This window comes from Piliocolobus tephrosceles, chromosome 7 (assembly GCF_002776525.5).
Source record: "Piliocolobus tephrosceles isolate RC106 chromosome 7, ASM277652v3, whole genome shotgun sequence".
Classification (NCBI taxonomy): Eukaryota; Metazoa; Chordata; class Mammalia; order Primates; family Cercopithecidae; genus Piliocolobus; species Piliocolobus tephrosceles.
In genome coordinates this window covers 68452912-68473236 of record NC_045440.1, presented here as the reverse complement: position 1 = coordinate 68473236, position 20325 = coordinate 68452912, and the positions used below count along the sequence as shown (strand labels likewise).

Sequence of the window (20325 nt, the reverse complement as noted above, 5' to 3'; positions counted from 1 at the left end):
TAAGTCTGTTCAATCTTTCTTTAATTGTGGAGACATTTTTAGCTGGGCATGGTGGCTCATGCCTGTAATCCCAGCACTTTCGGAGGCCAAGGCGGGCAGATCACTTGAGGTCAGGAGTTCAAGACCAGCCTGGCCAGCATGGTGAAACCCCGTCTCTACCAAAAATACAAAAACTAGCCAAGTGTGGTGGCAGGGCGCCTGTAATCTCAGGTACTCAGGAGGCTGAGGCAAGAGAATCACTTGAACCCAAGGAGGCAGAGAGTTTGCAGTGAGCTGAGATTGCACCACTGCACGCCAGCCTGAGTGACAAAGCGAGACTCCATCCCCCCCAAAAAAAAAATTGTGGAGAAATTTTAATTTGCAGTTATTCAAATATTTAACTTTATTTTTTCCTTTCGTTCTAGGGCTCCCATTCATCACATATTGATATTTATTTTATTTTTCATGCCCTTTCATTTTTCTCTCATTTTTCCTATTCTTTACTCTTCCTGATGCCTTCTGGGAATGTTTCAAACCACTCTCCATCTTATTAATTCATTCATCAACTGTATTCATTCAACCCTGAATTAAATTGTTTGTTTCTACTATATCTGATTGGTCCTTTTTTTTATAACTCCTTGTCCCTATTTGTTTCCAGTGACCTCCTACATGCCCTTGAGAATGTTTATTAGGATTATTGTAAATTCTTGTTTTCTCTGGCTCATCAGTTCTGCTCCCTCCAGAATTAGTTGTTTAGTTTGTGATCTTGCCTTTCCAGTGCTTTAGGTCTGTATTCCACAGATTTCTCTTTATTTTTTCCATTCCCTCCAGAGTATCAGCTATAGTATTTTTTGTTTTGTTTTGTTTTGTTTTGAGACGCAGTCTCACTCTGTAGCCCAGGCTGGAGCGCAATGGCGCAAGCTCCGCTCACTGAGAGCTCCGCCTCCTGGGTTCACACCATTCTCCTGCCTCAGCCTCCCGAGTAGCTGGGACTATAGGTGCCCGTCACCACGCCTGACTAATTTTTTTGTATTTTTAGTAGAGACGGGGTTTCGCCGTGTTAGCCAGGATGGTCTCCTGACCTTGTGATCCACCCGCCTCGGCCTCCCAAAGTGCTGGGATTACAAGCCTAAGCCACCACACTCTGCCCAGCTATAGTTTTTATGTTACATTCTAAGTTCCACCTATAGCCCACTTGCTTCTGAGACATCTTCAGGATGAGATTCAAAGGAGGAAAACCCCAATTGCTGTAAGTTCCCCATCTTGACTCTTGTCTTCACTGCAGCATAAGCTACACTGATGGTCCTCAAGATTTAGCCCAATTTGACTGGGCTGTCTTTTTATGTTCAGTAGAATTTGACTACATCACAGAACCACCATTTTCTACTAGTTTGTGGAGAGAATTATCATTTTCTAGAGGTAGGGAAGAGACATCAGTGGCCTCATATGGCAAATAACTATGGAAAATGTAATTATTTCCAAATTTTCTTAGAACCATAATACTTTGTGATTGTTCTAGTGATTCTTATTTTCCTTCCTTCCTTCCTTAAACCTCTTAAGTATACTCTATATAATTTGATTTTTAATTCAAAAGTTATTAATATTTTGTTTTGAAGATTTCATAACTAAACTCTAACCAAGATAACTAGCAAAGCCTCCTGGTTTTACAAAACTAGTTTGGATAGTGCTGTTCTAAAAGTATAATAGAAATTGGTGAAATTATTTCTGGCCTGTCTTTATGTTCTTGCTATATCAGTATTTGTATCTTATCAGATACCTTTACATATGTCTAGCCTTTTCTTTCTAACTGACATTAACTTATTCAACAAATATTTGTTGAACACTTGCTGTACTATTTTTCAAGCTGCTAGGTGCAGCTAGAAGTGACAGCTGATAGAGCGATTTCTTTAGAGTAGTTTGTGCAGGTTCAAACTTGAAAAATCAGTACCTGGTTTCCATTCAGGCCCTCCTATTGTGCATGGGAACTTGAATCACCTTGGAACTTTTGTATTGATTTCCATAAATGAGAAGTTAGATGAATTGCTTAATAATACCATATGTTTGCAGAAATAAAAGAAAAATCACAGCTTAACAGTGCTGATTTGTGTTTCTTGTTTCTTCCCTGCCTACTTCCTTACCCCATTTTCTTTTCTGACTTGCAGATGAAGGAGCTTCTATGCACCCTTGTGATGATACATACTGTGGCCCTTTTCCAGAATCTGAGCCGGAAGTGAAGGCTGTAGCTAACTTCCTTCGAAAACACAGAAAGCACATTAGGGCTTATCTCTCCTTTCATGCATATGCTCAGATGTTGCTGTATCCCTATTCTTACAAATATGCAACAATTCCCAATTTTAGCTGTGTGGTAAGTATTTGACCCTGTGCATGTGCATCAGGCTTCATGCTGCTTTTCTGAAGCTAAGATGGTTCTAAGTACTAATGATGATGGCAAACAAATGTTTGTGTTATCCTAATAAGTATTTTACATGTATTGATTCATTTATTCTTCATAACAATCATATGAAGCAGCTTTTATTATCCCCACTTTACAGATAAAGAAGCTAGAAGCTAAGAGATTAAGTAATTAGATGGAGAACACACAACTACTAAGTCTCATAGCCAGGATTCAGCCCCAACTCTAGTTCCATAGCGGTTGCTTTTAACCGTAGTGGTGCTTCTCAAATACAGTCCTTTCAAACCTATTTGTATTCTTACCGCAGGTTACACAGAAAAGGTCAGGGTGGATTTGATTAGTATCATAGCTCTGGTCATGTATGCAAGGCTGTAATTAATTTTATTGAGTAAACAATTGTTCATAAATTATAGATTGACTCTCATTAGTTAAAAGCAGGTTTTAATTTATAAGTGCTGTTTGCTTAATGCTACTAAGTCTTTGGGTATGTATCTGACAAGTTAGTACTTGTCTAACAGAATGAACAGACTTTCAGGCTTAAGATTACTTAAAAATGAAAAAGCAGAGTTTCTTTCTCTCCTTATATCAGAAACCCAACAAGCTATTCACTATGGGGCATCATTCATCACTAAGTGAGTCATTTCAGAGCCTATAGCATCTAAAAGCTTATGAAGTTCAAAAACCAAGAAAAACTAATATACAGTGCTAGAAGTCAGGTGGCACTTACCTTTGGGGAAAAAGGAAGGGGTACAGTGATTGAGAGGAAATTGGGTTGCTGCTGAAGTTCTATTCCTTGACCTGGGTGGTGGTTACATGAATGTGTTCAATTTGTGATCATTTGTTGAGCAATCAGCTCAAAAATGGTGTACTCTTCTACATGTATATTTTAGGGCTTTTTTGGCCTCTTGACACCAAATGTGTAATGTCTTTTTCCAGCACCACTTCTCCAACACCACTTGGGTGTCCAACAATTCAATTCCATTTGGTAACTCACTACCCAGAGTTAGCATCAGACTCCACAGGTTTAAGGACTCAGTCCCACACGACTGCCCTCATTTCAGACACCAGTAGCAAGCAGGGGGTTCCCAAGTTAACCACATTCCTGTCTGACTTGGCTGCAGAGTTGCAGGTTCCTACCAGCCCACCTCTCGTTTGATAATTCACTAGAATGACTCACAGAGCTCAGGAAAGAGCTTTGCATACTATCACCTGTTTATTTAAGATACACAATTGGCTGGATACAGTGGCTCACTCCTATAATCCCAGTACTTTGGGAGGCCCAGGCAGGTGTATCATTTGAGCCCAGACATTTGAGACCAGCCTGCACAACATGGTGAGACCCCCATCTCTACAAAAAAATTAAAAATTAGCCAGGCATGGTGATGGCACATACCTGTGGTCCCAGCTACTCAGGAGGCTGGAACAGGAGGATCACTTGCGCTCAGGAGGTTAGGGCTGCAGTGAGTCATGTTCATGCCACTGCCCTGCAGCCAGGGAGACAGAGTGAGACCCTGTCTTATCAATCCATCAATCACACAACTCAGGAACCGCCAAATGGAAGAGATGCATAAGGCAAGGTACAGGGGAAGGGGCTGAAGGCTTCCGTGCCTTCTCTAGGTGCATCAACCTCCCAGCACATCCAGTGCTCATTAACCCAAACGCTCTCCAAACCCTGCTGTTTAGGGGTATTCATGGCGATTTCATTATAGAGGTCAAATTGATTAAGTCATTAACCATTGGAGTTTTTACTCAATCTCTGGCCCCTCTCTTCTCCTCAGAGGGTGAAGGATGGAGCTAAAAGTTCCAACTCTCTAGTCACAAAGTTTGGTCTTTCTGGCAGCACCCTGCATCCTGAAGCTACTTAGGGGCCTCCAGCCACAAGTCATCTCATTACCATCCAAAAGACACCCTTAGCACTCTGGAGATTCCAGGAGTTTTTAGAAACTGTGTGCCAAGAACCAGGGACAAGGACCAAATATTTATTTTTTTATTATACCACAATATTATACTTGAATTTAAAATTTTATTGAAGAGAATCATTCCCTTTCTCCCTACACCTTAAACTCCAAATCCTGCACCAATTGCTTGGGGTTTTAGGAATTTCTGATCTAGATGTCGAAGACTTTAGGAGGGCCTGGGGAAGACTTATTCTGTCCAAAAAGAGAATTTTGTTCTTGGCCTTCCAAGAATTCTGAGCAAATTCTCCCTCTTTAGAACTATTGTAAAAGTGATAATTATATTCTATACTGCTATTCTTTAGCTGCTCTGTGGGTCAAATATACTTTGTTTTTGTTGCTGCTGCTGCTATAGCTGTTGTTTTTGTTGACCTGGCATCCTAACAATTTGTATCACAGTATTCCTATAGGCAAATGTTCAACTTTTCTTACGTGGGCACTGTGTCTGTTTATATTCATACAACAGATGATGTGGACTACATAATATATAAAAATTATTGTATGAGGGCCAGGCACAGTGGCTGACACCTGTAATCCCAGCACTTTGGGAGGCCAAGCTGCCAGGAATTTGAGAGCAGCCTGGGCAACATGGTGAAACCCCATCTCTAAAATAAAAAAATATAAAAATTAGCCGGGCCTGGTGGCAGACACCTGTAGTCCCAGCTACTTGGGAGGCTGAGGCAGGATAATCACTTGAACCTGGGAGGTGGAGGTCTGCAGTGAGCCGAGATAGCACCACTACATTCCAGCCTGGGCAACGGAGTAAGACTCCGTCTGAAAAAAAAAAAACAATTATCATATGAGAATGTTCTTCGTATTTTAAGTTTATCTTCCCACTTTAAGTTAAGTCTATTTTCCTTTGTCTTGGATTAGAAGATGTGGCATAAAATAGATCATTAGTGCCTGTAATCCCAGCACTTTGGGAGGCCCAGGCTGGAGGATTGCTTGGGCCCAGGAGTTCAAGAATAGCCTGGTTAATGTAGTGAGACTTCATCTCTACAAAATATTTTTAAAAATTAGCCAGGCATAGCGGTGCATACCTGTAGTCCCAGCAACTCAGGAGGCAGAGGTGAGAGGATTGCTTGAGTCCAGGAGGCAGAGGTTACAGTAAGCTAAGGTTATGCTACTGCACTCCGGCCTGGGTAATAGAGTGAGACCCTGTCTCAAAGAAAGGAAAAAAAAAAAGGATGAATTTGCCTCCCCGTGGACATCTGGCAATGTCTAGAGACATGTTTCATTGGCACAACAGGGTTGGGGGATGCTACTGGCATCTAGCAGGTATAGGCCAAGGATGCTGCTAAACACCCTACAGTGCACAGGACAGAACCCACAGCAAAGAATTATTCAGTCTAAGATGTCAACAATGCCATTGTTGAGAAATTCTGGAGAGAGTTAATCATAAGCTTGGTCACTAAAATCATGATTATAATTCTCAGGAACTAGACAATCCCTGAATGTTAAGCAGAAACCATTAAATTTGATTGAAATTGTTTAAAAATATTCCATCAATATGTAAGATTCAGTATTTCTGGCAATGTTTTTTAAGTCATTAAGTTGCTTTAAATATGGAAATATTTAAATAAAAATGTATACCATTATGGGAGGCCAAGGCAGGCAGATCACCTGAAGTCAGGAGTTTGAAACCAGCCTGGCCAACATGGTGAAACCCCATCTCTACTAAAAATACAAAAATTAGCCAGGCTTGGTCACGGGTACCTGTAATCCTAGCTACAGGATTAGCTGAGGCAGGAGAATTGCTTGAACCTGGCAGGCAGAGGTTGCAGTAAGCTGAGATCACACCATTTTACTCCAGCCTGGGCGAAAAGAGCAAAACTCTGTCTAAAATATATATATATATATATAATTTATATATATTATATATATATATTCTAAAATATATATATATAATTTATATATATATATTTTAGACAGAGTTAATATATATAATATATATAATATATATATATGTACACACATACACACACACACACACACACACACACCATTTACTTAGCTGAAGCCCAATAACTGATGTCTAGGTACTTTTTGACAATTGGAAACAGGATAGAGTAGAGAAAAGAGGGATCACTTAAGTCAGTCCTTTCAAATAGGTGTCTAGCTGTGGCCCCCTATAAAATAATTCTTTGAAAAAATGATGGAGTTTTGTTTTTGTGGAGAGATGACATCTAAACCCTAGTCAACATGCACCAGTACCCAAGTGGCAGAGGTGCAGTGAGCTCAAAAGGCTAAAACTGTGCCTCTCCTTTGTGTAAATAGGCAAAGTGATTTTTTTTTTCTTAGATTTGTTTGCCCTTGGGTTTAGTCAGCCTAAATAATGAGAAGCAAGGTTCCCTCACTAGCAGAATGCAATAATCTTCTAAATGTAGAAATACCTGTCCTTGCCATGGAATATTGCTGAGACTATTGGAGAAGATGTTAAAATCTTAGAACAATCTCCATAAAGTTATTTAATTGTGGTGTTTATATTCCTATTCTGTTGGCTCCCATGAGAAGAATGTCGTCATCAGTGAGATCAACAGTAAATAGTCTGCCAGCTTCTGGAGCCTGGTCCCTGAATATCCACAAACGGTGACATTTGCTGTAAATACTGCCTCATGCATTTCTGAGCTGAATGAGGACAGCAACCTGAAACTCAGTCCAGTACACACCACCATGTTGTCCGGAGTGCTCCAATTTAAGTATTAAATTATTCATAAGCAAGTTGAAATGGGAGAGTTGTATTCTGGTTTCAACATACTTCTTTTCCTCTCACTTGTCATATAATACTTCTCTAACTCCTTGTTGAAACCAGTGTTTTTATACCATATGTAAAGGATAGTGAGTATCATTCCAGTTCATGTTAGAGTATGCATCTTTTAGTATTTTGATTGTGTTGAATATTTTTCCTAATTTTTTTCCATTGGTAGGAAAAGTTCCACCTTAGACTTTCTGCCTCTTAGCAGTACTTGTCTAACCTCTGTGGGAGGCATATGTAACCTTATAAGTCATGAGCATTCTGAAGTTGTTTCCATTCCCAGTAAGGATAAGCACATAGCATAAGAGAAGTCATTCTTATTGAATTAAAGGGTTTCTTAATTGATTCAGATGTGTGCTAAATACCTTGTACATACCCAGTGAAATGTATACTTATCTTTTTTTTTTTTTTTTTTTTTTTTTTTTCTGTGTTGGTGTCCCCCTTTTCGCCCGGGTTGGAGTGCAGTGGCCGGATCTCAGCTCACTGCAAGCTCCGCCTCCCGGGTTCACGCCATTCTCCTGCCTCAGCCTCCCGAGTAGCTGGGACTACAGGCGCCCGCCACCTTGCCCGGCTAGTTTTTTGTATTTTTTTAGTAGAGACGGGGTTTCACCGTGTTAGCCAGGATGGTCTCCATCTCCTGACCTCGTGATCTGCCCGTCTCGGCCTCCCAAAATGCTGGGATTACAGGCTTGAGCCACCGCGCCCGGCCTACTTATCTTAATACTCTTTCAGATTTATGCTTATTCAACATTCATATAAGAAATATTGATCAAGCATCTGTTGTATACAGGCATATTGCTAAGTACTGATTGTGAGCTATGACTGAGACTGACATGGTCCCTGCCCTGCCAAGTATTTTGTAACTTGTAGAAATAGGTGTCCCTGGCCGGGTGCAGTGACTCATGTCTGTAATACCAGCACTTTGGGAGGCCAAGATGGGCTGATCACAAGGCCAGGAGATCTAGACCATCCTGGCTAGCATGGTGAAACTCCATCTATACTAAGAATACAAAAAATTAGCCAGGCATGGTGGCACATGCCTGTAGTCCCAGCGACTCAGGAGGCTGAGGCAGGAGGATCACTTGAACCTGGGAAGCAGAGGTTGCAGTGAGCTGAAATTGCGCCACTGCACTCCAGTCTGAGCGATAGAGCAAGACTCCGTCTCAAAAAAAAAAAAAAAAGAAAGAAAGAAAGAAAGAAATAGGTGTCCTTGAACTGAAGTGAAGAGAATAGAACACTAAGTCAGCCTTAGAAAATATGAGTACTTAGCTCAACCACTCTGCATACCCATTTAACCTTGCTGAGCCTTCCTTCTCTCAACTATAAAATAGAAATATTATTGATCACTGGTTTGTTGTGAGATCAATGAAATGATGTGTTCTAAAACATGTTGCAAAATGTAGCGTGTGAAATTAGAGTAATATAATATTATTAATGAATATAGATCTTAACCAATGAAGCCATCTATTGATGACCGATAAGGCTCAAACAACATAGCAGTGTATGTAAAAAGTTTCAATGCAACGATATATAAAATTTATCCATTTTCCCTCATAGGAATCTGCAGCTTCTAAAGCTGTGAATGCACTTCAGTCAGTATACGGGGTACGATACAGATATGGACCAGCCTCCACAACATTGTGTAAGTTTCCTGCGTACATTGTGTTAGAATCCTCTCTCTTGAACCAATATCCTGTATCATGACTTCCTTTTAGAAGGGAGAAAGTGTGTTCTCCCTAAAGTAAAATTTTTGACTATCAAATTAGCTGAGGAAAATAGGAGTTTATATCTGATTAGTTTTACACAGCTTGACAGAAATCACCCTACCCATTTAAACAAATTCAAAGCAGAGAATATGCTAAGCATGCAGTAATGACTACAAACTCAATGGAGATCTTATGACAGTAGAACATACCAAAATGGGCTCCTGAAGCAATTCTAACTACTACAAGGGTGAAAACGGACCTTGGGAAGATAAAGAAGTAAATGTTTCAGCCCTACAACTGCTTCCCTTTTACTCCTTTCTGCCACTGTTCTTGTTATGAAATGCTGTTTCTTATGTAGCACCTTCCATTGAATTATCCCTTAAAAGGTGATTTAAAAGTATTTCTTTTTTTACATGGAGAAAAATGTATAGTGGAGCCAGAGATCACTTCCAATCCCCCGTCACCTCCCATCTTTCACTCCAAGTAAGCCCTGCAGCTGGATCTAGAAACCAAATTGACACCACGCAGGTTAAACAAGAGAAAAGCATACAAATTTTATTAATTCTATGTGTACAGGATCTTCACAACAGAGTGAAGTCCAAAGAGGTGGCCAAAGCAAGATGATTTTATACTTTTTGGACAAGGAACGATAAATTTGAGAATAGATAACAGGACAAAAATAAATCTGGCTAAGGGCAGTAAATTTTCTAGGGAAATAGGAAATAAATAGGGGGTTTGTAAAACCAATGGAAGATAGGGGTTACTTTGTTGAGTATATTTAGGCCCGCTGCAGCCTTGAATTCCAAGTCTGTGGTGAGAATACCCTTCTTATAGTGAGAATACCCCTCCTAGAGGAATCTTTACTGTTTGCTGCGTGCAGGAAGAAACAAGTCGGCTTACCCTTTCTGTAACTACAATCTCCAATGTTTTCAACAATTGATATACCGATCTGGCTTATTTCAGGATGGCATGTCCTTCCAAATGGGTATATGGCAAGAGCTTAGACAAAGAATCATAATATATGCATTTTAGTCCTAATTCTGCCAGGTCTGTCAACCAGGCCAAGGTATTTATTAATCCTGGGCCTCAGTTTCCACAACTGTAACAAGAATTGGATTCAGGGCCTTTTAAACTGTAAAATGTATTCACTATATGACTTGGAAAATCTAGTGAGAAATCATGTATATATGAATGTGTATGCAAATGAAGGTAAACACACACATGTTGTATGTATATGTGTAGGTAGTGACATCTGATTATGCTTCTGAGTAAAGTAGCAAAATTCTCCTTGACTTCTTTAATCTACCTATCATTGTATTCCTAATATTTTACCACTCACTTTCTTCAGCCTTCAGAGTAAACACTTGGTTTGTCAATTAACATTGACAAATAAGTTTATTCTAATAATGAGAATGTCAGGAGTATCAATAGTTTTATTTATTTTTTCAAAGTCCATGTTCATTGGTCTCATGTTGACCTTTTTAAAACTGTTTTTCAGTGGCCACCTTGAAAGGGAAAAAAACTGTATTTAAAAAATCATATTACCAATTAATGCCAACATAATATATATAAACAATTTTTAAACATTAATTTTTTTAGATCTTACTGTTTACCTTTTCCACTTTGTATAGAGGCACAGTCAGAGTATTATATTTACTGAGAACAATCTATTACCATAGGGATGAGGTAGTTGGCCGGGTTCTGTGGCTCATGCCTGTAATCCTAGCACTTTGGAAGGCCAAAGCGGGTGCATCATCTGAGGTCAGGAGTTCGAGACCAGCCTGGTCAACATGGCAAAACCCCTTCTCTACCAAAAAGACAAAAATTAAATAATCCCAGCTACACTGTTGACTGAGGCGGGAGAATCACTTGAACCAGGGAAGCAGAGGTAGGAGGCACCTGTAATCACAGCTAATTGGGAGGCTGAGGCAGGAGAATCTCTTGAACCCCAGGAGCAGAGATTGCAGCGAGCCAAGATGGTGCCATTGCGCTCCAGCCTGAGTGACAGAGCGAGACACCGTTTCAAAAAAAAAAAAAAAGAAATGAGGCTGTCACATCACCATGATGTAACTGTTGGCACATATTGTCTCTGACTTGGCTACTATGACTACTATTTGTAGTTCCAATGTACCCTAACCAGAGGGACACTGAAGCCATAGCCTATTTTCTGTCCTTAACTGAAGCAAAGGGAATCTGAGAAACAGTCATTTTAATGTCATCTTTATATAATAATTCCATCTCTGGCCTGGCACGGTGGCTCACACCTATAATCCCAGCACTTTGGAAGGTCGAGGTGGGTGGATCACCTGAGCAGGAGTTCAAGACCAGCCTGGCCAACGTGGTGAAACCCCGTCTCTACTAAAAATACAAAAAATTAGCTTGGCATGGTGAGGGGCGCCTGTAATCCCAGCTACTCAGTTGACTGAGGCAGGAAAATCGCTTGAACCAGGGGGACAGAGGTTGCAGTGAGTCAAGATCGTACCACTGCACTCCAGCCTGGGTGACAGAGGGAGACTCTGGCTCAAGAAAAAATAACAATAATAATAATAATTCCATCTCTAACTTGTCCTAGGAAAAATAGCATAAAAGCAATATTTTTTGAGTAAATGACCATGCTTTGAAAATTTAATGATAATAATAATAGGATTATCTCAAGCTAGATTATATAAGTTTCAGGAAAAATGTATACAAAGATTTTTTCCATGAAACATTTATCATTTAATGAATTATTATTAAAAGCCTGTTAGACTAAAAACTACATATGCACTTGGGGGTATAAAGAGACAAATAATAACAGTTAATATATCTTGAGTACTTTCAAGTGATTTATTACTTTATTCAATTTTCCCAACAACCCTATGCTATGCAGGTACTGTATTATCATCAGTCTCTTTTTTCAAAAAGGGAAACTGAGGCACAGAGAAGTTACCCACTATGTGGTGGGATCAGATACAGCCCAGGCTGCAGGCTACGTCTAGTTCCCTGCTTTCAACTCTGTGCTGAAAAGCTAAAGAGTGTGAGGTCACAGGAGCCCGAAGGAGAGAGTAGCCAGAGGGCTTGTCAGCTGTGTTAAAGGCTGTGGAGACACTGAAAGTGGGATCTGAGGGGAAAACAAAAAAACAGAAAAAGAGGCTAGACCTGCGGTCATTGGTAATCTTCCAAAAGAAAGTTTAATACACGGGTAGAGGCAATAGCCAGATTGAAAGTGGCTGAGGATGTAGACACAGTATATGTAGGTTCTCCCTCGGGTTCTAAAGCAAAAGAAAGAGGAAAAAGAAGAGGGTAACCAAGGGCATATGGTAGGGTAATTGAAGGAAGTGCTGTAGGAAAGGTGTCCTTGAGTACTTGGACCAATGCAGATGCATAATTAATAACACAAAGTCATGGAGAAGGGCCTTTTACTACCAGAGTCGACAATAACCAACAGTATCAAGGGGTGACACATGTGAAAGACAGGGAGCATTTCTTCCTCTGAGCTCAAAGGGGGAAAGTCAGAGGGCTCTAATGTCAGTAGAGGAGGCAATGGGGCAATCATCTACAGCTGCAGTCCCCAACCTTTTTGGCACCAGGGGCTGGTTTCATAGAAGACAATTATTCCACGGACAGGGGTGGGGTGGGGGAGGGATGGTTTTGGTATGATTCAAGTGCATTACATTTATTGCACACTTTATTTCCATTATTATTACATTGTAATATATAATGAAATAATTATATAATTCACCATAATGTAGAATCACTGGGAGCCCTGAGCTTGTTTTCCTGCAACTGGATGGTCCCATCTAGGGGTGATGGGAGACAGTGACAGATCATCAGGCATAAGATTCTTAAAAGGAGCGCACAACCTAGATCCCTCACATGTGCAGTTCAGGATAGGGCTCATGCTCTTATGAGAATCTAATGCTGCCACTGATCTGACAAGACGCAGAGCTCAGGCAGTAATGCAAGTGATAGTGAGTGGCTGTAAATACAGGTGAAGCTTCACTGGCTCACCCACCACTCACCTCCCACTGTGCAGCCCAAGTTCTAACAGGCCACGGACCAGGACCAGTGCATGGAACTTATAGAGCATACCAGTACTGGTCTGTGGCCTGGGGGTTGGGGACCCCTGATCTAGAGTAGTGGAGACAGTGTAGAGTGAAGATGAGAAGAGAATGGGAAAGTTTCAGTAAACGAACTAGAAAAGGAACCTAGAGCAGCATGGGGGCAGAAAGAGACTTCAGTAATGAGGTAATGTGACTTTATAGGATCTCTGCCCAGCAAAGACTTTCTCTAGCTCCCTCACCTAGCAGAAGCAGAGAAACTGGGCCAGGGATTGAGGATGAGCCAAACAAAGGCAGAAAAAGGACAGGAATCAGGCATGTTGAGGGTCTGGAGAGAAATTCAGTGAAATAATTGACCATGGCCAACTAGAGAATCTACAAGAAAACAGAGAGGAATCTGGAAACTACCAATCTAAGTAAAGGCACAGAATAGGTTAGGCCGGAGTGGAAACACAGGGAGGTGGAAGAAATAAGGAGGTTTTCTGGGGCCAGAAGCAGTGGCTCACACCTGTAATCCCAGCACTTTGGGAGGCCAAGGCAGGAGGATCAGTTGAGCCCAGGAGTTCAAGACCAACATGGCCAACATGGTAAAACCCTGTCTCTACTACAAATACAAAAATTAGCTGGGCATGGTGGTGAGTTCCTGTAATCCCAGACACTTGGGAGGCTGAGGGAGGAGAATCACTTGAACCCAGGAAGCAGAGGTTGCAGTGAGCCAAGATGGTGATGCTGCACTCCAGCCTGGGTGACAGAGTGAGACTCCATCTCAAAAAAAAAAAAGGACGTTTCTGGGAACACAATTTCAGTATTCTAGACATTGAAGTAGAGAAGAACTGAGTGATAACTAAAAACAAAAAGAGTTCCCAGTATAGGTTGTTTATAGGTGAATAAAGTGGGGATGAACATAAACATTTTTGGAATTGAGGTTGAGAAATTTTGAGGTCTTCATGCTGGTAAGGCATTCACACATAGACTGGATCCTTAAAGATGGTTGAAGGGATGATTTATAAGTTCCATGCACCAGATGCCAAAGAACTCCTGTTAAATCATTCTTATTAAAACAGTGTTTAATTGGAAGGATTTAGTAAAGCTTAATAAGCAGATACTATACAGTATATACATTTAGAAAATTATACGAACTCTTTAGTGAGGCTGATCTTTTTTTTGTTTTAACTTTTAGATGTGAGCTCTGGTAGCTCAATGGATTGGGCCTACAAAAATGGAATACCTTATGCATTTGCTTTCGAACTGCGTGACACTGGGCATTTTGGATTTTTACTTCCAGAGATGCTCATCAAACCCACCTGTACAGAAACTATGCTGGCTGTGAAAAATATCACAATGCACCTGCTAAAGAAATGTCCCTGAGACAGCCCAAGGCTCAGGTCAACTGCCATAGGGTTCTGAGCAAGGCCTACTTGGCCCTGGATAGAAACTGTTTTCAAAGAGAAGGGCAGCTGCTTAGAGCTAACATATCTATGGACTTTAAAAAGACCCCACGCAATTTGACTTTGTGGCAATAGAAAACAGAAAAAATAGGGCATAGCCTAGTTTATTATAAGAAAAAGTATCCATTTTTCTATCCCTTTAGAGTCTTATTTGATTATGCTGGGAGGGAATGTTTTCAAATTTCCCATTTCTCAAGAAATGTACAAATTAATTGAGGATTTCCTTTCAATAAATTTCATGTTCTCAATTAAGATCTAGGCTAGTAATGATGTTTAATTACTTGGTTCTCATTGGAAATGGAAAATTATGAAATGGAAAAAGCCAACTATGTTTCTTAATATAATAAACATAGGCTGGGAGCAGTGGCTCACGCCTGTAATCCCAGCAATTTGGGCTGAGGCGGGCAGATGACGAGGTCAAGAGATCAAGACCATCCTGGCCAACATAGTGAAACCCCGTCTCTACTAAAAATACAAAAATTAGCTGGGCATGGTGGCGCTTGCCTGTAGTCTCAGCTACTTGGGAAACTGAGGCAGGAGATTCGCTTGAACCCAGGAGGCGGAGGCTGCAGTGAGCTGAGATCGCACGACAGAGTGATACTCCATCTCATATATATATATAAAACATAAAATTTATTAGACCCTTAGATTATTCACATCTTCATTTCCTTGGTATTAGGTGCACCATATATGAATAAAAATATAGCAAGATAGAGCAATATATGTTTAGACTCTGAGAATGCCATTAAAAAAAAATAAGTAAACATTAATTGAAGTGCAGGCACAGAATTAAGAGCTTTACACTAATCATCTCACTTATTCCCCACAATAGTACAATACTATGAGGTATAAACTATCCTCATTTTTCAATTGAGGAAATTGAGGCTTAGAAATATATTTAAAATCATGGACTTCCATTTATAGGGCAATGACAAGATAGGTATCTGGACTGCTGGAAATAACTAAAACTTCTAGACAAAATATCATATTTTAGGCCAGGCACAGTGGCTCATACCTATGATCCCAACACTTTGGGAGGCCAAGGTGGGAAGATCACTTGAGCCCAGGAATTCAAGATCAGCCTGGGCAACATGGTGAAACCCCATCACTACACGATATAGAAGAAAAAAATAAAATCAGTCAGGCATGCACATGCCTGCAGTCCCAGCTACCTGGGAGGCTGAGGTGGGAGGATCACTTGAACCTGGAGAGGCTGAGGCTGCAGTGAGTTATGATTGCACCATTGCACTCCAGCCTGGGCAACAGAGTGAGACCCTGTCTCAAAAAAAAAAAAAAAAAAGGAAGAAAAAATATATATAATTTTTTAAAAATCATCTTAAAGTTATCAGACAAAAAAGAAAATCCACGCCAGCCAGCTATCGAGTGAAAAAATCTAGAAAGGCAAGTGCACCACTGTTATCCTGAGAGTGTTTGTCAAACCAGCTGAGTGTGGGCATTTTGAGGAATGGAGCCAGAGAGCCAAGCCCAGGGCTACCGCAAGTTGGGAAGTCTAATAGATTCTCCTTCTACCAGAATTCTGGGATTCCAAAGAATGATACCTTCAGTGTAAGGGTAAATTAGAAATAAGCCTCCATAGTACTTCTAATGGGCCACAAGAAAAATTGACCATTTCAAATTTTGGCAAGAGTGGAGAAGAGAGAAATTGCCACTGAGAATTTGGAACCATGAGGCAGCCTCACACAAGTTTGTGGTCCAAAATCAGACTATCTAAATGGTCTGATAAACCTCTAGCCAAGAATTTAATTCAGTTTAATCCCAGACTGGCAATACCCCCCAAGCATTTGGTACAAGCAAGTACAAATCCTCTTAGAGGATTTGCCTGACCAGAATATATCATGAACACCAGGATAAAGAGATGAGCCTAAAAACTTCTAGGGTGTTGGGGGGTCGGGGACACAGACAACATAATGAGGACTAGAGTAGCCTGCAGCTGCTCAACAGCACCATTATAGCTGAAAGGTAATGGAGAAATGCCTTCAGAGTTTTTGAGGAAAAATTAGACCAAAAAAAAAAAATCTAAACTTAGAAAAATTGTCATTGAATTGTAAGGGTAGAATCTCAACATTTTCATAGAAGTGAGGCCCTAAGTTACTTACCTTTCTCAGGAAAACCCTGGAGAATGTGATCTACCAAAAGGAGGGAGTACGGCAAGAGAAAGACAAAGGATTTAGGAACACAGGGAAACCAATAAAAACATCTGAAGATCGTGGTGAATGGATCTACAGGTAGTAGCTATATGTCAAACTTACAGAACAACTAACTTGGGGTAGGAGGAGGAGAACTGAAGACTTCAGATGAAATTCTTCAAGATAAATATGCAACAGATAGAACATTTAAACATGTTCAAAGGCCATTTTTACTTACATTAGAGAACCATGGTATGAATGAGTAATAAAAGCACACAAAACCAAGCAAATAAAAAAATGTATTTATTAACTAGTGGAAACAATGAGTTATACAAGAGAAGAAATAGAATCATGATATACTCTGTGACTTAGCTATAAATAATACTTATATAATCAAAATAATATTAGCCCTAGATATTAATTTAACCAAAAATTATGATATAAATATATCAGAAGGATAGGAGGAACTGAAATGTATGCAAGAATGCAGGAAGAGGAGGTATAGGAGGGTAAATCCTCATCTTCCATAGAAGGAAGTCAATAGACAAAAAAAAAAAAAAAAAGGAAGTCAATGCACAAAAAGACTAAAAAATCAGGAAGTATCTATATATGTATGTTATTTAGAAATAAGAAAGAAAATACTAGAAGAAATAACTAAAAAGATTTAAAATACCAGGCAATGAGAGGGAATAAGTAAGGAGTAAATAATTGTAATTAGTAAGACGAGATGAAACAAAATACTTGTTTTAAGTATTAGCCTTACCATATTATTTAACTTTTTTGTAATATTGTTTTTATTTTGTAATATTGATATATACATACCAAAGAGTATATTCCTTTCAGAGGAAAATAATTTTTAAAAACCAGCTCCCAACAACTCAGCACTCAATTGTTCTGATGTTTATAAAATATATCAAAATTAAATTGAAAAGAAATATTAAGTGATACTATAGGCGGAGTGCTTAGCACAGAAACTAGAATATTGTAGTCAGTATATCTTAGTTTATCTATGTTTTATCAATCTTAGTTATCTTTTTATTTTGTAGTCCTAGTTATATATCTGTAGGAATGGATCTCAGGCAGTTTTGAGGCTTGGTCCTGCTAAGGAGTACTACACCTGGGAATTTAAACTTCAATTCATTCCATGTGTGGAATTCATCCTTCCATCTCAAATGATCTGGGGTGGGGGGTTGTATTATATTAGCTATTTCTACCAGTGTAATAGGCAAAAACCAAAATGTCCAGAACAATCCCGAGGGCTGGAGGCTTGTGAAGACCTTGAAGAATGGAAAGGTGCTGCTCCTCAATGGACCTGACCAGATGCACAGCAATTCAGCTAGTGCCTGGTGGCCTTCCGGGACACTTGATGTCAGGAGACTTTCCCCTGTGGTTGGGAGCGTGCTGCCGTAGTCCCTGCTCTGAGAGCTGCCTGCTTCCAGATCCTTTGCAGGTATCCACTAATGTCTTTCCAGCAAATGTCATCACTCTTGTGACACACTCTTGTGACAACAAAACAATAGTCAACTCGGGTATTCAGGGGAAACAAAAATCAAAGAATTTACAAATGATACCACCAACTTTTTTTTTTTTTTTTTTTTTTTTTTTTTGAGACAGAGTCTCCCTCTGTCACCCAGGCTGGAGTGCAGTGGCACGATCTTGGCTCACTGCAACCTCCGCCTCCCGGGTTCAAGCTATTCTTCTGCCTCAGCCTCCCAAGTAGCTGTGACTACAGGCATGCATCACTACGCCTGGCTATTTTTTGGGGTTTTTTTAGTAGAGACAGGGTTTTGCCATTTCAGCCAGGCTGGTCTCAAACTCCTGGCCTCAAGTGATCCACCTACCTCGGCCTCCCAAAGTGCTCGGATTACAGGCATGAGTCACTACACCCAGCCCCAAATTTGTTTTTCATTATATTTTTAATTTTCAACCATACCAAATCTATGTAATAAGGTCTGTTAGCAAGTTAATGCCAAAAACTAAAATGTATATTCTTTTATTTGGCCCTGCACATCACATAGTATTAGTGCTAAGAGTATTTTTTTCAAAGCCAAAATAAGGCAACAGAAAATATAGAATCTGAATAATCCACAAACTGCAGGGCATATAGTTTCTTTATTATTCATATATACATTCAAGATGAAATTTTCCCTTGATGAACCTCATGCAAATTCTTTTCAATGATTACTCTCACGTTCCAGTAGTTCTGTATGTATTTTATGGCTCATATTCTATAAGAGAGTATTTTAGTATTTATGGGCTATTTTCATTTTTAATCTTTTTAAATTAAGCCACAAAATATACTGTGGAATGATTTATGTTTAAGGCATTCTGCTAGTTGCTGTGTCTGAGGAACAAAAGTGTTATATTTTTGTCAATACTTAAGAATAAAAAGGTTTACTTCAACTAAAAACAGCATATGCACTTTTAAAAATAGTTCAGCAAGATACTTTTTTCCTCACTATTATAGAAAAGTAATTTCGTAAATTCTGGTTATATTGAGTTTAAATTATCAGCTTCTTCAGTTTTAGCAAGTATTTTAGTTTCTTAGGGCCGCTGTAACCAAGGACCACAAATTGGATTGCTTAAAACAACACAAATTTGGCCAAGCGTGGTGGCTCACACCCGTAATCCCAGCACTTTGAGGGGCTGAGGCAGGAGGATTACATGAAGCCAGGAGTTTGAGACCAGCCTGGGCAACATAGTGAGACCCTGTGTCTACAAAAGCTAAAAATAAAAAAATTAGCCAGGTGTGGTGGCATGCACCTGTAGTCCCAGCTACTCACAAGGCTGAAGCGGAACGATTGCTTGACACCAGGAATTCAAGGCTGCAGTAAGCTATGATTACAACACTGTACTCCAGCCTGGGTGACAGAGTGAGACCCTGTCTCTAAAACCAAACCAGACCAAACCAAACCAAATACACATTTTGTCTCTCACAGTTCTGGAGCCTGGAAGTCCAAAATCAAGATGTCAGTGGGGCCATGTTTGCTGTGAAACCTGTAGGAGAACCCCTCCCTTGCCTCTTCCTAGCTTCTGGTTGGTTACCAGCAGTCCTTAGCATTCCTTGGCTTGCAGTTACAAAACACTAAGCTCTGCCTTGAATTTCTATGTCCTTCTCTTTGTGTGTTTCTGCCATCACATTTATCTTAGAAAGACAATAGTCATATTGGATCAGGGTCCCACCTTATTCCAGTATGACCTCATCCTAACTATATCTGCAATGACCCTACATTCCGAGGTACTGGAAGTTAAAACTTCAACATATCTCTTTGCGGGGAAGGGGGAGATAAAATTTAACCTATAACATTGAGAAACATCATGAGATATTGATGTTAATGAGACTATTGACCGTGCACGATGGCTCAAGCCTGTAATCCCAGCACTTTGGGAGGCCGAGGTGGGCGGATCACGAGGTCAGGAGGTGGAGACCATCCTGGCTAACACGGTGAAACCTTGTCTCTACTAAAAATACAAAAAATTAGCCAGGCGTGGTAGGCACCTGTAGTCCCAGCTACTCGGGAGGCTGAGGCAGGAGAATGGTGTGAACCCAGGAGGTGGAGCCTGCAGTGAGCTGAGATCACGCCAGTGTACTCCAGCCTGGGTGACAGAGTGAGACTCCGTCTCAAAAAAAAAAAAAAAAAAGACTATTTACACAACCAGAAAGCAGTGACTCTTGCTTGAGTTTAATCTTTAAAAAGTAAAACATATTTTTTAAGTTCTAACACTCCCAATGAGATTTTTTTTAATAGACTATTAGTGGAAATGGAATGATCTACTCTTTGTAGTTTACTTTTGTAAATAATAAAATTATAGTTCAAATTATTATGCACTCTTCTTAACATTGGAAGTGTGTTAGTTTTAGAGTTGTATATTATCCTAGGT

The 20325-nt window shown here is 40.0% G+C and overlaps 1 protein-coding gene across 1 annotated transcript in view; it reads left to right on the top strand.

Moving 5' to 3' along the window:
- CPA6 (carboxypeptidase A6) overlaps positions 1–14547 on the top strand; it is a 319928-nt gene extending 305381 nt beyond the window's left edge. Inside the window, exons 9-11 of the mRNA XM_023222418.2 lie at positions 2142–2344; positions 8660–8744; positions 14029–14547. Coding sequence (XP_023078186.1) covers positions 2142–2344; positions 8660–8744; positions 14029–14216 — 476 coding nt within the window. The 3' untranslated portion in view covers positions 14217–14547. The remainder of the gene's footprint in view (positions 1–2141; positions 2345–8659; positions 8745–14028) is intronic.
- The last annotated feature ends 5778 nt before the right edge of the window (positions 14548–20325 follow it).